General features: G+C 47.4%; 1 protein-coding gene across 1 annotated transcript; it reads left to right on the forward strand.

Annotated features, from left to right (window-relative positions):
- The first annotated feature begins 41 nt into the window (after positions 1-41).
- Positions 42-20,040, forward strand: iqgap3 (IQ motif containing GTPase activating protein 3). Its single transcript, XM_026183882.2, has 38 exons — positions 42-232; positions 1,774-1,861; positions 1,933-2,089; positions 2,194-2,271; positions 2,353-2,429; positions 2,511-2,578; positions 2,752-2,865; positions 2,964-3,142; positions 3,229-3,310; positions 3,394-3,557; positions 3,634-3,721; positions 3,810-3,973; positions 6,944-7,104; positions 7,186-7,301; positions 7,421-7,584; positions 7,736-7,826; positions 8,173-8,334; positions 8,430-8,572; positions 8,687-8,857; positions 8,937-9,020; positions 9,117-9,188; positions 11,221-11,290; positions 11,377-11,585; positions 11,727-11,879; positions 12,106-12,269; positions 12,344-12,568; positions 12,652-12,792; positions 12,865-12,949; positions 14,722-14,954; positions 15,032-15,164; positions 15,250-15,352; positions 15,427-15,556; positions 15,671-15,758; positions 17,616-17,828; positions 17,984-18,144; positions 18,785-18,910; positions 18,986-19,094; positions 19,215-20,040. The coding sequence occupies exons 1-38, from the start codon at positions 205-207 to the stop codon at positions 19,326-19,328; spliced, it is 4,908 nt and encodes a 1,635-aa protein (XP_026039667.2). The 5' UTR covers positions 42-204; the 3' UTR covers positions 19,329-20,040.
- The last annotated feature ends 1,113 nt before the right edge of the window (positions 20,041-21,153 follow it).

Below are 21,153 nucleotides of genomic sequence, written 5' to 3' on the forward strand. Positions count from 1 at the left end.
TGACGGCTCGACCAATTAGAGAGCGGCGGGAGCTTTGAAACTCCAGGCAGGAAACAGTCGGAGGACGGTTGGAGCTCCGCTGCGGTTTCTGTGTTTTTAACCGAGACTTTGGGACACATTCGGGCACCGAGAGGACCCGGACCGGGACACCGAGACACCCGCAACGACCCGACACAGACCCGGGAGACCGAGAGGGGGGACAACATGGCGGATTTAGCCGCGAACGGCCACTGTGAGTGTCGGTCAGAGAGTCCGGAATGACCGCAGCGTCAATCAGATTCATATGTAATTAACTCGGTGTCACACTCCGTGATTTTCTGCGTCTGTGGGGTTAATTCAAAGGAGCTGACCTCAGTGCTGCTGCTTGCAGCTGTACCGATCAGCTACAACATTAAAACCACCACAGGTGAGTCACCTGTCACAGGTCAGGTGATCGATGGACACTTGTCCAGGTGGACTCCTTATGATCCGGGTCTCAGTCTAAGATCTAAGGGCGTTTTCCCGCATGCGGTGTTCTGGTTCACCTGCACAGGTGGACACCGCTGGTGTGAAACAACCTGTGGAGGAGGCATTCTCGGTCTGGTTAGTTTACGGCGTGATGATGTCATAGGTTTGGGGAAAAAAAGACCCGTAGCCTCACGTGCTGCAGTTTTTCTGCGTGAAAAAACAAACCAAAGTTTGCAAGACTTTAATGAAATGACGTGTTTACAGTCACTTCAAGACAATAAGAGCAACGCGCCGAACCAGTGAAGCAATGTGCAATAAAGTTTCAATCGTATATCTTTCACCTCTGTAATGTTCTGGATATTTATAACCGAGCGTTTGTGAATATTAGAGCAATTTCTTATGTTTGTAACTTTATAATATGAGAGGACGGTCCCTTGTGGCTCCTCTGTGATTGGGATCAGAGTCAAGCAGCCTTTGTAAGACTCGGAGTTTACGTCAAATATTATTACTGCTTTCTGAGCTCACTGGTTTACCTCCCACCTGACCATGTCAGACTTACCTGAAGAAGATTCCAGGTCAAAGGTCCTCAGCAGCCTGCTGTCATCAGTTTCAATAAAACTTCTTAAAGTGATGAAGATGGTTCCCGGGAACATCAGCCTGCATCTGGATGAAGACGCGTTTGTAACGTGTGAGGAAGCTTCAGCTGCTTCAGACCGATTCAAAGATTGTGGATCAAACGTGCGTCACGTCCTCCATCATCATCAGCCCGAGCTCACCCCAAAGAGCTCCAGACCTCGAAACACGGCAGACCTTCATCACCTACGGGACTGTAAACTGATGATGGCAGGAAGCTGAATATTCCACACTTCCTGTGAGAAGACTATTTTTGAGCTGGAATTTTTTTCAGGTGTGAGGGAAGCATCAGGAGTGCAGCTGGTTTTAATGATGTGACTCAGTGTTTTTGTCTGTAACTTGGTGCTGATCACATTCATTGATAAAGATGATCGATCATCCAGGTAAGGAAAAGTTGCTTCTGTTCATCTGAAGCGTTTTCAGAGGGAGAAACGTTTCACCACCATCATCATCAGGTGATATCTTTAATATTGGTCCCGGAACTGACCCCATGGCCTGTCGTTGGTCAGCTGATGAGGGTGAAACGCTTCTCCCACTTCAGACGAACACAGTCGACCTTTTGTAATCAACAGTTTGATCTGATGTAGTGTTAGAAACGGGCTCAGCGTCATCTAAACAAACTGAGAGCACAATATTGATCTGCGGTTAAAGGAGTGACACGGGTGTGATGTCATGTTTCCTGGCGTGTTGCAGATGAGCGTCTGACCGCCGAGCAGATGGACGAACAGAGGATCCAGAATGTGGCCTATCAGTACCTGTGCAGGCTGGAGGAGGCCAAGAGGTCAGTGACCTGGACCAGGAGCACCTTAAGTGTTTGCTCACTTTTGTTAACAGAACCAGTTTCTTCTTCAGGTGGATGGAGGCATGTCTGGGGGAGGAGCTTCCTGCTCCCACAGAGCTGGAGGAGGCGCTGAGGAACGGCGTTATTCTCGCCAAACTGGGTCATCGCTTCGCTCCGAGCACTGTTCCTCAGAAGAAGATCTACGACCCGGAGCAGCTGCGATACCAGGTCACGACACACACCAGCTAGAACCAGTCTGATCCGGTCTACCGCTCTTTGGGGGGCGGGGTTATTGATCAACTCGATGATCAGCTCTGTATTGATCCCTGCAGGCTGTCGGTCTTCAGTTCCGCCACACTGACAACATCAACCACTGGAGAAACGCCATGACGGCACTTGGGCTGCCGGCGGTCAGTGAACACATCGACGGATCATAGTATCGATTAGCCGATTGGTTTGAAGCTGGGCTGATCACCTGTTGTTGTTTCCAGATCTTCCATCCTGAAACGACCGACGTGTACGACAAGAAGAACATGCCGAGAGCGGTGTACTGCATCCACGCGCTCAGGTACGCCTCGTTGCTCGTCTGATCACCTATCCTCTGTGCCGCCTCTCACTTGTGCTCACCTGTGCTCACGTCTCTCTGCAGCCTGTACCTGTACAGACTCGGTTTGGCCCCACAGATTCACGACCTGTATGGAAAGGTCAAGTTCACAGGTAAACGCCACATAGGTAACTAATAATTTGGGATTAGTTTGGCTTTAGTGTACTTTCACAGAAGTTGGTGCTGGGAAGGTTTGGAAGGGGCTTTGACACCCGGGGGGTGGGTGCTACAGTACTGGGTGTTGGACCAATCACGGTCAATTTTGCTGACCTGTAACTTTGTTCAGAGGAAGAGATCAACAACATGAAGCTGGAGCTCGACAAATACGGGATCCAGATGCCCGCCTTCAACAAGATCGGAGGAATCCTGGCCAATGAGCTGTCAGTGGACGAGGCTGCAGGTAGGACCAGACTCTGATTGGCTGATAGCGGCTGGAGCTACAGGATAGGAACAGACTGATTGGCTGCTGGGGGTACTGACCCTGCATTCTGCCAACAGTCCACGCGGCGGTGGTAGCCATTAATGAGGCCGTGGACCAAGGGGATGTGGGTGTGACGGCGGTGGCTCTGAGGAACCCCGCTGCTCTCCTCACTGACCTGCAGGAGGCGTTGATGAGCGTCTACCAGGAGATTCTGCAACGAGCGAGGAGGAGGAAGGCTGAACGGGCCGCCGGCGGGGTAAGACATTGATTGGTTAAAGAGATTTGTGTCCGTCCAGTCAGGTGAGCAGACTGTTGACGTGTGTGTTCGTGCGTGTGTGTCAGCAGGCTGTGGCAGAGGACAAAGACATGTACGAGGAGTATCTGACTCAGAGGGAGATCCAGGACCACATCAGTGCCGTCAATGGTGAGAAATAAGCCCCTCCCCCTGTTCTGATGGCATTAATGCTGGTATTGATGACCTAACGATTATGTCACTGTGGGCGTCAGTGCGGGCAGCGGTGGAGCAGGTCGACGAGGCTCTGGATGTCGCCAACGAGCTTGCTTTGCTGTCGGCACTCCAGCTGCCGTGTTTGGCCCTCAGGGGCCTCCGTACTGACAATGGGCCCTGGTACCTGGATCAGCTTACCGCAGACCGCCAGCAGAAGGCCCAGGTAAACTAACAAGTGCGGCCCCTGACCTCTTTCTGACCTCAGTGACCTCTGACCTCTCTGTGACCTCTGACCCCAGAATCAGGGCTCTGTGGATCCTCTGGAGCATGAAGAGCTGCAGGAAGGCGTCACCGCTGCCAACCAGGAAGCTCAGAGCACGCGAAACAGTACGCCATTTTCTTCCCACGCCCGAACCAGGCTCACCTTTTGACCTCTGACCTCGCCTCAGTATGTGTGTGTGTTTGTGTGTTTCAGTGGTGGCGGCCCTCCAGAGCGTTAATGCGGCATTGCGTGGAAATGACCCCAGACGCACAGTCAGCTGCCTGATGACCTCTGACCTCCAGCTGCCTGAAGTGTTTCCGTTTGCGGCGACATTTTATCACCGAGAGCTGCAGCTGCTGCAGAGGCAGACGGCACAGGTGCAACACTGGGTTTACCTGGAGATGAGTGACAGCGTCACTCAGGGGTGGATCTAGAAGGGTGGCATCGGGTGGCAAGTGCCACCCTAGTTTTGCATGTGACAGTGTTGTTTATTAAAATAAGACAGCATTAACAGTTTGAGCATAGTTACAGTCAACAGTGAATATAAATGCTAAAACTGAATATATTGCATAGTGTCCCCCCCTGCACCAGTAACAAATGGTTCAGCCCATAGCAGGACCGGCTTTTTCCTTGTATTCAGTAGCAAGCGATGCTTATGATTGTGCCAGAGCACATTTTAAACAACACCATGGGAATTTCAGATTTCACACAGGTGGGTGGATGTTACACTGTGGAAATGGAAGGAAGGTGAGAGTTATTAACCCTCTGGGGTCCACGCACACGCTGCACCTCCAAATCAAACGACTGATTTAAGATGACACCGCAATAAGCTGCAGCCACGCTGAGTCTTTCAGCCCGTGTTGAAGTTTGGACTTCAAAGTTTTTAATTTTAATTACAGGCCAGTAAATCCAGAGTTATGAAAAAAAAATATATATGAGCCATATATATTTCTAAATACTGTCGTCACGTTTTTTGTGTTTAAAAACAAAAAATGTTTTCTAAGGACAACACGAAAATGGTAAAGAAAGGGGGGGGGAGCCTCTTTCCTATTGGTGGAAAAATGTACCATGTCGACCAATTAATGTCACAAAGGCACATTGCAATGTAAACACTGTCACCAACTAGTGCAGGGCGATATGACCAAAAATATTTATCACGATATACATTTGAAAATCTGCGATAACGATATGACTGACGATATAATTGATGCAAGACAAAATACTTTACAACTCCACAACTTTATTAGTGCAAAAAAACCATCAATCTATCTTCACTTAAACAAGCAGCTGTTTATGTGCATTAAAGTTATATAAACATTTAACAGTGCAAATGCAAACTCCTCGCTGACAGTTTAACTAAAAGGCATTTCCAGTGGAAACTGGCCGACATGTCCTCAGCATCACCATGTATAATATCCACAACACTTAAAAAGAGGTCATACACACACAGTACCCTGCCGTTGTCTTTACGCTGTCTAGACCTTTAAAAAGCAGCTGAAGACATTTTTATACAAACGGGCTTTTAATTAATTTTAACTTGTATGTCTGATCTTATTGTAAAGCACTTTGTGATTTTTATCTGTGAAATGTGCTATATAAATAAATTTTACTTAATATTACCGTATTAACTAAAAGTATGTTGAAGCACAGTACGTATCACTCCGCCTACGACAGCCGTAACGCTCCGACAATCCATCAAGCGGTGCGGCTTCGTAGCTCAGCAAAGTCGTACTGAAACATCTGACAGATTTTCGAGCGCCGTGCACATAAAATCGTTTCGAGGTCAGTAAACACAACCAGAGTTCATACATAAGGCACACGGGATTATAAGGGGCTCTGTCGACTTTCAGACAAATCAAAGGGTTGATTTTAAGTGCGCCGTATTTTTCCAAACAACGCGGTAATAACGACGGCCCGCTAGCATGCGCTACCAAAAATAGTGCTCATTTTCTTATCGTTGCCCAACATTACACCGGTATCACCGTGAACGGTATGATATGGCCCAGCACTGTCACCAAGTAGAAAACCAGCGGAGTGATACACCTCCTGTTGTCAGGCCTGCAGGTTTATCCCTGTGCTGTTCTCCTGTCTTGTGGTGGACAAACAATTTCTTTTCACTGTCACACATAATTTGTGGGGCATCTTATTGCGACACCTGATTTTAGTTTTAGTAATATTTTTAAATGGTTGTACAAAATAAAAATAAAAAAAACGGCAGGTGTATTGGCTGCATTTTTTAGATAAATAGTGGCATATGTTTACAAAATGTACAATTTATATTTACATTTCAAGTTATAAGAATAATTTACTCAACATGTCTGTTTTTTTGTTTACAGTAAAAAAGATACTACTAGGATTTGAAGTTTGTGTGATTTCAGATCAGTTGTGTTAACACAGTATGTCAATGAAAAAACAACTAAATTCAGACACGTGAGGTCAAGCTGAAAAGAATGATACCAAACAAAGAGGGGAAAAAATAAAATGGCACAATTTGAAGGTGAAATACAAACGTGAAATCAAAAGAAGTCAAAAATGACCGGTTATATTTTGGGCCTCAGAGGGTTAATCCAACAAATCATGAAAAATTAGGTTTAGATTTTTGTGCATGACAGTGCAGATTTCTGACATTTTGTGTAATTTAAGCTGTAACGATTTTACCTTTTTTTTCTAACAATAAACAGTGAAACTTAAGTTAGACTTGTGTTGGTAAATGAACCGCCCCATGTGGTGTAGCTTTCTGGATCGTATACTTACAGCGTTACATCTTTATTTATTATCCAGGCTATACAGTACATAACATCACATGTTTTATGTCACTAAAGTGTTTAATTATGGGGGCTACAGAAAATAATTAAGTTATGGACTATATTTCTATGAAAAACGTGTATACTTACTGCATTTGCATCATTTTAACCATATGTAACCACCTGCATGTGTGTCTGTGAAGGTTCTCAGTCATCGTGGTCAAAGGAGCTTGCAAAGAAAAGCGTCTGGACTTCTTTAAGTTACTTGAAGACGTTTCACCTCTCATCCGAGAAGCTTCTTCAGTTCTGAACTGAAGAAGCTTCTTCAGTTCAGAACTGAAGAAGCTTCTTCAGTTTATATAATGACATTATGTCAATGAAGCTTCTTCAGTTCAGAACTGAAGAAGCTTCTCGGATGAGAGGTGAAACGTCTTCAAGTAACTTAGAGAAGTCCAGACGCTTTTCTTTGCAAGCTCCTTTGACCACCTGCATGTGTGTTTGGGGGGGGGGGGGAGCCTTGATTTTGCCACCCTAAGAAAATTCCTCTAGCTCCGCCCCTGGCGTCACTGTCATTCAGCTGGCACTTCCTGTTGTCTCCTCCAGGGAGAGCTGCAGGAGGAGGAGCTCTTTGTTGCCGTGGAGATGCTGTCAGCCGTTGTTCTCATCAATCAGGGTCTGGAGGCGGGACACCTACAGCAGTTCAGCTCCTCATTGGTCAGTTCGTCTGCAGGGCTCTCCGATGTAGAGCCCGCCCTGCTCGACAGGTACCGCCTCTTACCCATTTACCTGCTGATGATGTCACTGTTGATAATGACGTCCCTGTTGATGATGTCACTGTCGTACAGGTACTTTGAGACTCTGGCTGGTGTGAAACAACAGGTGGGCCGAGACCTGCTTACCTGGAACCAGCTGCAGGAAGGAATCGCCGCTGTGAACGGCTCGGCGCAGGACGAACAACAGCGTACGACAACGCGATGACATCGTTACAAACACACAATGATGTCATTATAAACAACAAACATTAACTTCTTTGAATTCTGTTGAGCTGACACTGCGACCTCTGACCCCTGTGACCCTCAGAGCTCCTGGCTGTCGGCCTAATAAACAAGGCCGTGATGAGCGGAGACCCTCAGCGGCTTCTCTCCGCCCTGTTGCTGCCCTCCTGTGGCGTGGACGAGGTTTCACCTGCCAATGCCTGCAAGTACCTGACCCTGCTGAGCCAAGCCAGGCAGATCAAAGCTCAGGTAACTGCTCAGGTGTAACTGCACAGGTAACCGAGCCATCACCTCAACAGCCCCTCAGAACTGTGACTTTAGTCTTTATCATGACCCTCTGGAGGTAGAATCCAGGTGAGGTTTAAACTTTCAGTCACAGGTCCCCCTCCTGTCCAACCAGGTGAGCAGAGACCCGGGAGCCGAGCTGTGGTTGGCTGATATCCAGGAGGCCGTGAGGATGGCCAATCAGCAGAGTCAGAGAGCTCTAAAGTGTGAGTCACAGATTCATTTACCTGCACAAGTAACCACACCTGTTCAGTTTTTAAGCATGTGGGTTAGAAACGATCAGAGGCTGGACCGCCATCGTTTGTGTTTGATGATATTCGTGATCATTGCGACGCACCTGCGGCGCTTTGTGTCAGACGGAGGAAGGTTGTGAGAGCGAAACGTCTTCATCTTACCTGTTAGCTGTCAGCAGTGACATCACTGAAGGTGTGCTGGGAGACAGGTGTGAACATCGCTCCGAGTTGCACAAGAAGAAACGACTAAAGGACAGAACTTCCCGTCAGCGTGTTCATTATTGATCCGTGTGTTGATTATTGGTTGTGTGTCCGTCAGTGTGTCTGTCCGTTGCCGCGGTGAATCAGGCCGTAAAGGAGAACAGGGCGAAGCAGACGCTGCGGGTGCTGTCTCTGCCGGAGGCGGAGCTTCACGGAGTTCTACCTGACTGTGCTGCAGAATATCAGAGAGAGCTGAGCGCCCTGATGGCACGCCGCACAGGTGAGAGAGAGACACACACACACACACACACACACACACACACACACACACACACACACACACACACAGAGAATCACGTGTGTGTGTGTGTTCAGGAGATAACCGCAGTCAGTGGGTTCGAGTCCGCCTGCAGGACGGCTCCGTTCATTTCTTCCACCTGAGCAGACTGGAGGGCAGCTGGGAGCGGCCCCCCGGCTTCGTGCACAACAGCGTCTTCTTGGATCGCCACGACATACAGGTGAGACACACCTGAGGCTTACCTGCTCACTTCCTTGTCAAACCAGAACAGTGTTTCTGTGCTTGGAAAGTTTGATTGGCTACAAGCTCGCTGTGCCACTTTCCCCCCCTGCAGGAAGTGGTCAGCAGCGTTTCGGCCCAGTACAGTCGCGGCGTGCTGTGGCGGAACAGCGAGGCCCTCGTCGTTCGCCTGCAGGCGCTCTGTCGAGGCTTCCTGATCAGATGGCGGATGACGGCACGACGTCACTTCCTGATGAATCAGATGGCCGCCGTCGTTGTCATCCAGGTGAGCATGAGCCCCCTTGGAGAGCTGAGGCTCGTCTGGGAGCTACAGGTGTGTCACAGGTGTGCTCTGCTCTGTTCAGTCTCACTGGAGGAGGTTCGTCGAGCAGAGGGTCTACAGACGGCGCCTGCAGTTCCTCTACATGAACTGGAGAGCTGTCGTCAAGGTAACAGCTGCTGTTCCTAATCATGTGACTGAGATTAGATTAGCAGGTGCAGCTCACCTGATGAGCGTTATTCACGTCGTCCGCTTGTGTGAACAGATCCAGGCGTTTGCGAGGATGTGGTTGGCGAGGAGACGATATTGCGCTCGGCTGAGTTTCTTCAGACGTAACGTGAGTTGTTTTTTGTTAACGTTGTCTGTTTTATTGACAAAGCAGTCGAACATAACAGTAGTTTGACTTTTTACAGTCTTTGCTTTTTTAAACTTGTAATTGAAAAGAGAAAAAAAACAAAGAGAACGAAAGAAACACACGGGTAGGTAAGTCAGCATCTTAATATCGAAATGGGAATTCAACTCAGGGCTTCAACGTAAAGAAAATCATGGTTCATAAAAATGAACCATGATTTTAAGTTTTGATCAAAATCATTTCTGACCTGTAGATATCTAAAGAAGTCATCTCAGCCTAAATCATGTTTCTCCTTAAGAATTCAAAGCTTTGGCATATACCTTTATACCTTTTGAAATCCTCTTGAATCTATTATCGTACTGATTCGGGGTAAAATCTGAATCATATGCACACAATCTTAAAACCTTGGAGGCATTTTCCAAACTGCAGATTCTGATTACTTCTTTCAGAGCAGATGTCATTATTTGGGTGCGTCTGCCATCTGTATTTTATTCTGTAACTTTATGTCCGATATTAAAGCTGTAACTGGTTTTCCTTTAACTATTGTTCCTTCAACATCTTTATATCAGTGGTCTTAGCTGTGCAGTAATATTCTCGTAGACAGGGAAGCCCACGACCTCCGTTTTCTTTCTTTAGTTGGGGCGTTTATATTTAACCGTTCCAGATGTGTTTTGAGAACATCGTATCCACCACACAGTTTGTGGTATTAGTAATCGGTAAAGACTGAAACAAATACAGCAGTCGGGGAAGAATATTTAATCTGATTCGATCCTGGAGTGTATGGTATTCCATCTTTGTCTGATTGTATAGGTTCGTTTAGCGGGGCGTAGTTGGCATTGAACATTTTGGTGAGGTCACGATGTATTACCACCCATAGGTACCTAATTCTGTCTGCATCTCACTTCCATTTATAGCGATTCTTAATTTCGACTGGTGGTTCATAGTTTAAAGTTAATACTTAACCTTATACTCTGATAACATTTCCATGGTTTGGGGGAGTGCCTGTGAGGGATAGGATATCGTTAATAGTAAGTTGTCGGCAAATAGTGCTGATTTCTGTTCCCCTCCTGCTGTTCTTTCTCCAGTTATATCCTGTCTCTGCCTGATCCACTGACTTAATGGTTCTACAAACAAATGGTAAATGGTAAATGGCCTGTATTTATACAGCGCTTTACTAGTCCCTAAGGACCCCAAAGCGCTTTACATATCCAGTCATCCACCCATTCACGCACACATTCACACACTGGTGATGGCAGCTACATTGTAGCCACAGCCACCCTGGGGCGCACTGACAGAGGCGAGGCTGCCGGACACTGGCGCCACCGGGCCCTCTGACCACCACCAGTAGGCGACGGGTGAAGTGTCTTGCCCAAGGACACAACGACCGAGACTGTCCAAGCCGGGGCTCGAACCGGCAACCTTCCGACAACAAACAAAGCAAACAAAGCAAAAAGCAGTGGTGAAATACTGCAGCCCTGTCGTGTCCCGCCTTCCAATATAAATGGTTCAGCGAGGTCTCCATTGATTTTGATTTTAGCTGTTGGATTATTGTATAGCCCTGAAATAATATCAATTACGGATTTATCAAAACCAAAATTCTCAAGCACCTTATATAAAAAGGACCACCTCACTGAAACGCCTTCTCAGCATCTAAACTTAACACTAAGGTCTAATTTTTGTTTATCGACCTGCCTCGTTATGTGCCAAACCTTTCTGATGTTGTCCTGTTTCTGTTCGATCATTATGTATTAACCCAGGTAATATTGTTTCTAGTCTCTTAGAGATGATGGGTGTGAACAACTTGTGATCAATATTCAGGATGGTTACTACATTCTAGTTTATAGTAACGTGAGTTTTGCTGATGTCACTCTCACATGACTCGTGGACTCAGATACTCTCAGCATCTCATCAAGATCCACCTGTGGGGTCCTGATGCAGTACGTAGGACGGTGTGTACAACTGCGTCAGCCAGTCAGACAAAATCTCCTGTTTCCACAGTAACGGTTTGTGTCCACAGGTGGGCGCCGTCGTAAAGATCCAGGCCTTCTTCAGAGCTAACCGAGCTCGCGAGCAGTACAGGATGCTTGGTGAGTTCACAGATGCCTCTGATTGGTCAAGCTGCCGTGTCATCGATGACTCATTAATAAGACCTCTTCCCCCTCACCTGTTTTAGTGCACTCGGCCACTCCCCCTCTATCTGTGGTCAGGAAGTTCGTTCACCTCCTCGACCTCGGGGATGGTGACATCAGAGAGGAGGCGGAGCTGCTGCGTCTGAGGGAGGAGGTGGTGAGAAGCATTCGCTTCAACCGACAGCTGGAGGCCGACCTGGACCTGATGGACCTGAAGATCGGGCTGCTGGTCCGCAACCGTGCTACGCTGCAGGTACGGCCCCGCCACCTCAGCTCATCGACACACACACACACACACACACACACACACACACACACACACACACACACACACACACACACACACTGATTGGCTCCTTGTTGTCCTCGTTAACAAAGCGCCGTCTGTGAACAGGAAGTGGTGTCTCACTGTAAGAAACTAACGAAGAAGAACAAGGAGCAGCTGTCAGACATGATGGATGTGGAGAGGAGTAAAGGCCTGAAGGCTCTGAGCCGAGACAGGAGGGAGAGACTGGAGGCCTACCAGCACCTCTTCTACCTGCTGCAGGTAAAAGGCACACCTGCCCGCCGCTCGCTCACCTCAAGCTGACCTGAGCAGGTCCATGGCATCACATTAGTGTACCTGCCTGATTCGTGCAGTCATCTCTGCTTCACCAACAAGGCAGGGGCTCCACCTGGTGGTGATATTGTGCAACTGCAAGTGGAACAGACGATACATTATATCTGCAGCTGGCCAGTTATTTTGTGTGTGTGTGTGTGTGTGTGTGTCTCAGACACTGCCCCTGTACCTGGCTCAGCTGATCTTCCTGATGCCTCAGAGTCGCTCCACCTCCTTCATGGAGATGGTGGTGTTCAGTCTGTTTAACTATGGCTCTGACCGCCGCGAGGCCTTTCTGCTGCTGCAGCTCTTCACAGAAGCGCTCCGCTATGAGATCAGGTAACGATGATGTCACTGCACCTGTGTCTGAGCAGTAACGTGTTGTCACTGCTTACCTGTGTGTGTGATGTCAGGCTGAAGGTGGAGCAGCCCCAGGACGTGATCACAGGAAACCCCACCGTCATAAGGATGTTGGTAAACTTCTACCGCCATGCTCGTGGTCAAAACGCCCTGCGCGAGGTGCTGGGTCCAGCTCTACAGGACGTCCTGCAGGACCGCACGCTCAGCATCAGGACCGACCCCGTGGACGTCTACAAGACCTGGATCAACCAGACCGAGACGCAGACCGGACACAAGAGGTCAGAGCGCGTCTCTCCTGCGTTGCGCGTCTCTCCTGCGTTGCGCGTCTCACTTCTATTGTGCGTCTCACCTGTCTCACCAGCTCGCTGCCCTATGAGGTTTCTCCCGAAGACGCTCTGGCTCAGCCTGAAGTCCAGAGACGCATCGACATCTCCATCATCAACCTGAAGAACCTGACGGACAGAGTCCTCAAAGCCATCACCGCCAGCCTCCACAAGCTGCCGTACGTGTCTGCCTGCTGCTGCACCTCGCGTCACCAGTCTCTTCTTTGCTAAACGGTTCTGTGTTGTTGCAGGTATGGTCTGCGTTACACCGCCAAGGTCCTCAGAGACGCCCTGAAGGCAAAGTTTCCTGAAGCCGGTGAGGACGAGCTCTACAAGGTGAGAACACAGATCAACACACCTGAATCACACGATTAGTTCATTACCAGGCCTCTGGAGAATTCAAGACATGTAGAGGAGGTCATTTAGTCATTTAAAGCAGCTGTGTTGGATCAAGGATGCATCTAAAGCCTGCAGGACTCCAGGCCTGGAGTTGGACACCTGTGCTGCAGGTGATGAAGGTGGGCTGTGTTTCACGTGAATTTCTGCTCCTGCTGTGCTCAGGTGAGCTCAGACTCATGATGGATGTGTGATCAGCAGATTTGGAGGTCTACAGAAATTAGAGATGGCACGATACCACTTTTTTATGTCCGATACCGATATCATAAATTTGGATATCTGCCGATACCGATATGAATCCGATATAGTGTTTTTTAATCAACAAAACTGTTTTTTAATATCTTACTGCATTTTGTATAAGTTCATACTCAAGTTTAAAACAACAACTACACTAAAGCTATTCTGTTATACCTGTATGCAAAAAAAATATTTCATAGTTCAGCAATACTGATCAATCTAATAAACTTAGACCTACACCATCCTCCCTATTCTGGTATTTTAAAGAGTACTTAGCGTAAATATTAAGCAACCTAACTAATAGGGTTCCAACTCCCAGCAACAACAAAAATAAATAAATAAAAAATAGGGAACCACCCCTCACGCTCCACCTCATGATGCTTAATCGACGTAATCAACCTTAATTTGATGCAGTGTGAAAAAAATGCACAGAAATAAATTATTTTTCAAGAAATATTAAATAGATTCAACAGCTTTCTTCAACAAAATTGCAGACTGCACAGATGGTACCTTCCCAAAGTAAAAAGTACTATAGCTTACTAGGGTATATTAGACTTAATAGTTACTATATACAGTAATGGACTTCTATTCATTTTACATCAAATTAAAACTTTGGGTGTCAGATAATTAATTATTAAAAACAAGACATTTTAAATGAGAATAAGAAAGAAAAGTATGTCTTTGTGCCCCCTTTTCCCAGTTAATGCCCTATCGGCCCCCCTGGCTAAACTTTGCTAGATCCGCCCCTGCACAGTTACCAGCGTCAGCTACGTAGAAAAAGATCCTCGAGTAGAAAGTAATAATAAATAAATTCTAACAACAGCTTATCAAGCTTAAACATTCTGCTGTTGTTCAGCCGCTGGTTTCCTCTTTCTGGCGCAAAGTGGACCAAAAACAAACGAGAGAGACGGACTCGCGACAGAAAAGCCGATCAGCTGATCATTAAGCAGTTTCACGATTGAAGTAGCAGCCGGAGAGCGAGAGGCAGTCGCTTGTTAAGCTTAACGCAGGAATGCTTTACAAACATTCAGAGATGGACTTACACACTTGCTTTACTTCTCTCGGGATAACTTTGTCGGAGATGAAATGCCAGGTTGCTAGCGAAGCTCCACATGCTATCCAGACCACCGACAGGTCCCGCATGCCACAGCCGCTCTATCACGTGATGCATACTGCTCCTACGTGCTAACGTTCTGAGGTGAGTTACGGCGTGTTGCAAGTTTTGTGAGGTGCTTTCGTGATATTTAATGGATCGGATTACATTTTTTATTTTTCTCCGATATCCGATACGTAATATCGGATCGGTCCATCTCTAACAGAAATCACAGCTCGCAGGTCGGAGCTGAGATTTGATTGGTCGCTTGACGTGAAGCTTAGTCTCTGTACGGCGGCGGGTCTTGAAGTCAGAACCACGTGGCTCTGACGCCGTGACCTGAATTGAACCAATAACGCCGAGTCTGCCCTACTCCCCGCAGATCGTCGGTAACCTGGTCTACTACCGCTACATGAACCCGGCCATCGTGGCCCCGGACGGCTTCGACGTGGTGGACCGTTCGGCCGGCTCTGCTCTGCAGCCCGAACAGCGCCACATCTTGGGCTCCATTGCCCGCGTGTTGCAGCATGCCGCTGCCAACAAACACTTCCATGGAGGTGGCTACCACATCAGAGCCCTGAACCAGTACATCAGCCAGACCCACAGCAGGTTCAGGTGGGTTTCAGGTGACCTTGCTCCGTTCTGAGGTGTCGGGGAGGTGGAGGTTCTCCTGACGGTGTTGTGTGTCTCAGGAGGTTCCTGCAGTCCGTCTGCGACGTTCCTGAACCGGAGGACAGATTCAGCATGGATGAGTACTCGGAGCTGCTGATCGTGAACAGACCCGTGATCTACATCTCTGTGAGCGAGCTGCTCAACACACACAAGGTCAGGAAGCTCCGCCTCCAGCTGTATCGTCATCTTTAGACCAGGTCTACATAAACCCGTGAACCTCTCACATGTCTCTCTGCAGCTGCTGCTGGAGCATCAGGAGGTTTTGTGCCCGGACCCCTCAGACCCCCTCGGCCTGATTCTGAAGGATCTCGGTCCGGTTCCCGGCCTGCAGGAACTCATCGGTACAGCCAACCGATGCTCTGCTGTTGCCATCCGGTCTGAGCCGGTCAGAGTCTGACTGTTTTCTGTCCTTCAGGTGAGTCCGCGGCTGATCCAGGATCAGACTCTCAGAGTAGCAAGATGGAGGTCTCTCTGACCCTGACCAACAAGTTTGACATCTTCGACGACGCCAACAACACACCGGACCCCAGAGGACTTCTGCTCAGGTAACCCCGCCTCTAAGCCATTAGCCTCACCTGCTCAGTGTCTGTCAGTTTGTTTACCTGAACATTAAAGAAGAACCCGGTGTTCACAGAAAACATTTGTTTTGTTTTTCCCAGCACCAAGCAGCTGATCATCGATGTCATCAGGACGCAGTCAGGTGACTCTCTGCGTGACATCCTGAGGACGACACCGTCACGCGACCAGGTAAAACTCGCACTAATAGGTTGGTTGGTGACTGGCACCCGCTGCAGTCTTGATGTCTAGAGATGGCACGATACCACTTTTTCATGACCGATATCATAAATTTTGATATCTGTCGATACCGATATGAATCCGATAGTGTATTTTATAATCAATAAAACGTTTTTTTATTATCATATCATACCGTTCACGGTGATACCGGTGTAATGTTGGGCAACGATAAGAAAATGAAACATGGCGATAGAATATGGGTAAAACGTGCATGCGCTGTGCCTTTGTTTACATGCGCACATGGCGGCGACGCAGAACGAGAAGAGTGAAAGCGGATCGTTGAATGAAACCATGAACCTGAACTGGTTTGTAAAAACGCTGCAGCTTCACTGGTGTGGAACTGGTTTAGCTTTCGTCCGTCAGATACACAACAAAGCACTATTTTTGGTAGCGCATGCTAGCGGGCCGTCGTTATTACCGTGTTGTTTGGAAAATACGGCGCACTTAAAATCCATCCTTTGATTTGTCTGAAAGTCGACAGAGCCCCTTATAACCCCGTGTGCCTCATGTATGAACTCTGGTTGTGTTTATGACCTCGAAACGATTTTATGTACACGGCGCTCGAAAATCTGTCAGATGTTTCAGTACGACTTTGCTGAGCTACGAAGCCGCACCGCTTGATGGATTGTCGGAGCATTACGGCTGTCGTAGGCGGAGCCTCGCGGAGTGATACGTACTGTGCTTCAACATAATGTTACCGTATTGTGTGTGTATGACCTCTTTTTAAGGTTTGTGGATGTTATACATGGTTATGCTGAGGATATGCCTTTTGGTTAAACTGTCAGTTTGCACTGTTAAATGTTTATATAACTTTAATGCAGATAAAAAACAGCTGCTTGTTTAAGTGAAAATACTTTGACGTTTTTTTTTTGTTTTTTGCACTAATAAAGTTGTGGAGTTGTAAAGTATTTTGTCTTGCATCAATTATATCGTCAGTTATATCGTTATCGCAGATTTTCAAATGTATATCGTGATAAATATTTTTGGTCATATCGCCCTGCACTAGAACCACCCCCCACCCTCCACCTCATGATGCTTAAACGACGCAATCAACCTAAATTTAATGCACGTGTAAAAAAACATAGAATAAAATAAAAAATGCACAGAAATAAATTATTTTTCAAGAATAATTAAATAGATTCAACATCTTTCTTCAACAGAACTGCAGACTGCACAGATGGTATCTTCCCAAAGGGAAAAAGTACTATAGCTTACTAGAGTATATTAGACTTACTATAGTTAGTATATACAGTAATGGACTTCTATATATTTTACATCAGATTAAAACGTTGGGTGTAAGATTCAGATAATTATTTATTAAAAGCTAGACATGACAATGAGAAAGAAAAGTATGTCTTTGTGCCCCCTTTTCCCTGTTCATGCCCTATCGGCCCCCCTGGCTAAACTTTGCTAGATCCGCCCCTGCACAGTTACAGCCGTCAGCTACGTAGAAAAAGATCCTCGAGTAGAAAGTAATATTAAATACATTCTAACAACAGCTTATCAAGCTTAAACGTGCTGCTGTTGTTCAGCCGCTGGTTTCCTCTTTCAACCAGACCGCCGAAAGGTCTCGCACGCCACAGCGCTATATCATGTGACGCACACTGCTCTGACGTGCTACGGTTATGAGCCAAGTTACGCCATGTCGCAAGTTTTGTGAGGTGCTTTTGTGATATTTAATGGATCGGATTTCATTTTTTATTTCTCTCTGATATCCGATCCAGCATTTTAGGTCCGTATCGGACCGACACGGATACGTAATATCGGATCGGCCCATCTCTAATGATGTCATCTGATCTCTTCAAACAGGAAGTGTGTCACGATTGGCTGATGCAGCGCCGCGCCCAGCAGGATGCTCGGACTCCTGAGAAGATGAAGCGGAACCAGTCGCTGGTCGCCAATGGCAACCTGAGCCTGGAGGAGAAGAAGAGGAAGATCCTGAGGAGTCTTCGTCGTCTGGAGGGACTCGGCACCCTGAAACCGCCAGACAGCGAGAACCAGATCCTGCAGATGATCGCCAAGGTAACGAGACCTGCCTCCATCTCCTCCTATTCCAGCGTCCTCCTTCGCTACATCCTGGCATGTTTCTGGTTTTGTTTGCGGTTTTTTTGTTCTTTTTGCCTGCATGTTTTTGAAAACGTCCCTGACTATGATGTCACTGCACGTTTCCCCACCAGGACATCCGTCAGCAACGTCTCCACCGCCAGCGCCGAGGGGCGGAGCTCCTGAAGCTCCATCAGACTCTCAGCAGCCTACAGGCTAAGAGCAGCTTCCACAGTGAGCAGGTGGACTATTACAGGCATTACATCACTTCCTGTCTGGACAACCTCACCGCCAGGTATGCACAAGCAGGTGTTTTTGGGTAACGACCTAGCATTTTTCATCTCAGGCCATTAGCATCAGATATAACTTTCTGTTCTCGGACGTGGCGGCGCCAAATGTTTAGAAGTACCGCAGCAATGAACAGTAATGGGGCGGGGCTGTGGTGACATCACACCACTGTGGTGTGAACCAGGCGTTTTCACCTCGAGAGCTGTGAGGCGGTGGGGCGGGACGAACAAACGTTTGTCACACAATCAACAACACAAGGGATAAACTAAAGTACAACAAACAAAGTAATTCGGGAACAGGTGAGCCGAGGTTGACCACGAGCCCCGGGTACAGGAAGCTCTATCAGAGGCGCCAGAATACGAGAGCTTTAAACCGTGCGTTCAAAATCTGAGTGAGGAGAAGCTCGCTGAGGTACGAGCTGAATGTTTGCATGAAAAGTTCAAACATCACCAAGAGCGTTGGCGTCACGAGCTGAGCCGGCATCCACGCTGACCTGCCATCAGCTGATCTTAAATATCCACCAACGGCTCCTGAAACAGGAAAGAGGTGCTTAGACCGCGTGTGTCCTGAAGGTGCACGTCACGAGGCTGTCAGTGAGGCGATAGGCCTGTCAGTAAGGTCCATCACTGATTGGCTTGTTCTTGCAGCAAATCGACCAATCAGAAGGCGGCAGACGGCAAAGGGAGGAACAAGCTTCCTGCTCTGAGCTACAGTGCCACCCGGCTGCACGAGAAGGGCGTTCTGCTGGAGATCGAAGACCTGCCAGTCACGCAGTGAGCGCAGAACACACAGCCGGCACACGTATGACACGCGGTGAGGACGCGTGCTCACGATCTCTCTGTTTCCAGGTTTAAGAACGTCATGTTTGAGATTGCTGCCGGGCCTGAGAGAGGAAGTTTCAAAGTAAAAGCTCGATTCCTCGGCGTGGAGATGGAGGAGTTCCTGCTCAAATACCAGGTAGGACCGAGGCCGGACCACGTCGAACCGGGCCACATAAACCAGGTGATACGAGTTTAACGTGTGTGTGTGTGTGTGTGTGTGTGTGTGTGTGTGTGTGTGTGTGTGTGTGTGTGTTAGGACCTGCTGCAGCTGCAGTATGAGGGCGTGGCTGTGATGAAGATGTTCAGTAAGGCCAAAGTCAATGTGAACCTCCTCATCTTCCTCCTCAACAAGAAGTTCTTCAAGAAGTGAGAGGAGCGGCACTCATACTCGGCTTCTGCGGCGAGGCCTCGTCCCACACTCCTGTCTATAAACAGGAAACTGAACGGCGTTTTATACCAAATGATCAGGATGAATCTCACTAAATTTGACTGACTTTATATCTCGCTCAGTGGGATGTCTTCATACACTCCTGTCTGTGCTGTAATCACTGAGTTAGTGCTCTGTCTGCAGCGCTGTCTTTGTTTTTATGTCTGTAAAATTTAACTAAAGTGATTCTTTTTTATTTCACGTGATATTTTTATGCATGTTTATATGATACTAATCAAACAGAGGGAGTCGTCTGTCTCCCTCTCTAACACTTTAATGGGACATCCTCTCGCTACACCTGTTTTAATATCTCACTACAGTATTTGGATGTGGTGCAGAGTGAGGCATCTTACCTCAGTGTCTCTCTTTGTATGGGAACGTGTGTTTCAGTTTAATTTGGAGGAGTGACACATCAGTGTTTTTATCCTATCTTGGTTTGTTTCTCAGGATTCAAACCACACTAAGCTGTCTTATTTTTGAAAGGTTTGACCCTTTCAGGACTCCGTAGTGGCGCATTGGTCACTGATGTCTGGTTGTAATGTTTAGCTGCACTGAGCTGTGACCAATCAATACCAGCTGATCAATGCCTGTAAATATTTCCTGTCATTTCCTTTTTCTTTTGTCTTTGCTACAATAAATAAACATGAACATTTCAGTCATTATTTCTATTTTTAATTTAAAAGTTAAAAGACTAAGAGTGCGAGTGCGTGTAAAAACTGATGATGGCCACGAACAAGCTGAATGTTGCTTCTTTTTTTTCTTTTTTTCCTGAGATGTCATACACTTTGGATTCTAGCCAATCATTTTACGTTTCCGAGGATAGTAGGCGGGGCCAGGTACGTAGGTTCTTTTAGAGCAGAGCTACAGATTAAAAATGTCCAAGGCGAAGCGGTCAAAAGTCTGGCTGTACTTCACAGCAAAACATGCAAACTCAGCAGCAACAAGTGCTTTAAGCTGATACTGTGATACTGTCAAAGGAGGTAACACCTCGAATCTGATGAAACACCTGGCGACGCATAGCGGTTTTTTTAAAAGCCGAGAAATGCGCCGTATTTGATAGCTTGCTGCGAGACCTCACACCGAGCGCATCTACTGCGGGTGTGGTGCCTGTTATCAACCCGGAGTTAGCAACATCCCCAAAAACACGAAGAGGAGAGTCCTGGCCCCTAGCCCTGCCAGTGTAGCAGAACCTGCGGCTCTTTAGTCCTTATAGTGCGGCTCCGCGTGGTTTGGGAAAATAAATTAAAGTATTTAGCTGAAGTGTAATTTATTTATGTTCTTTTTTAACTTGTAGTTCTAAATTGGAAGATTATTGTGATATTGAAATATAAAAATAAAATTATATTCTATTTTTTCATCGCTCAAAATAAGCGTCACACTCGTGGAAGCTGGTGTACCCGCCGAAACGGCGTGCATTTACCGAGACTTTCAACCCCAGCCAGGCCAATTATGGCTCTTCGGATCCACATCATGTCAGCAGCTGTTCCCCAACTATGTTAAAACAAACACGCTCACGCCTCACAGACGACAGCTTACAGTCCTGCGTAAAGATGAAAGTGACTTCGTACAGCCCCGATCTGCAGACGCTGTGCGCAGAGGTTCAGGAGCAGAAGTCCCGTTGTAAACATATCACGGCAGACCCGACGATGTTTCCATGAACACGCTTTTCAGCATCTCTTTATTGACCACTTTTCACACACGGTTGCTGTGCGCACACAGCCGACTGTAGCTTTGCAGCTCACAGCCCGACACACACCAACACAACAGC

Source organism: Astatotilapia calliptera, chromosome 11 (genome assembly GCF_964374335.1).
Source record: "Astatotilapia calliptera chromosome 11, fAstCal68.1, whole genome shotgun sequence".
In the NCBI taxonomy this organism is placed as follows: Eukaryota; Metazoa; Chordata; class Actinopteri; order Cichliformes; family Cichlidae; genus Astatotilapia; species Astatotilapia calliptera.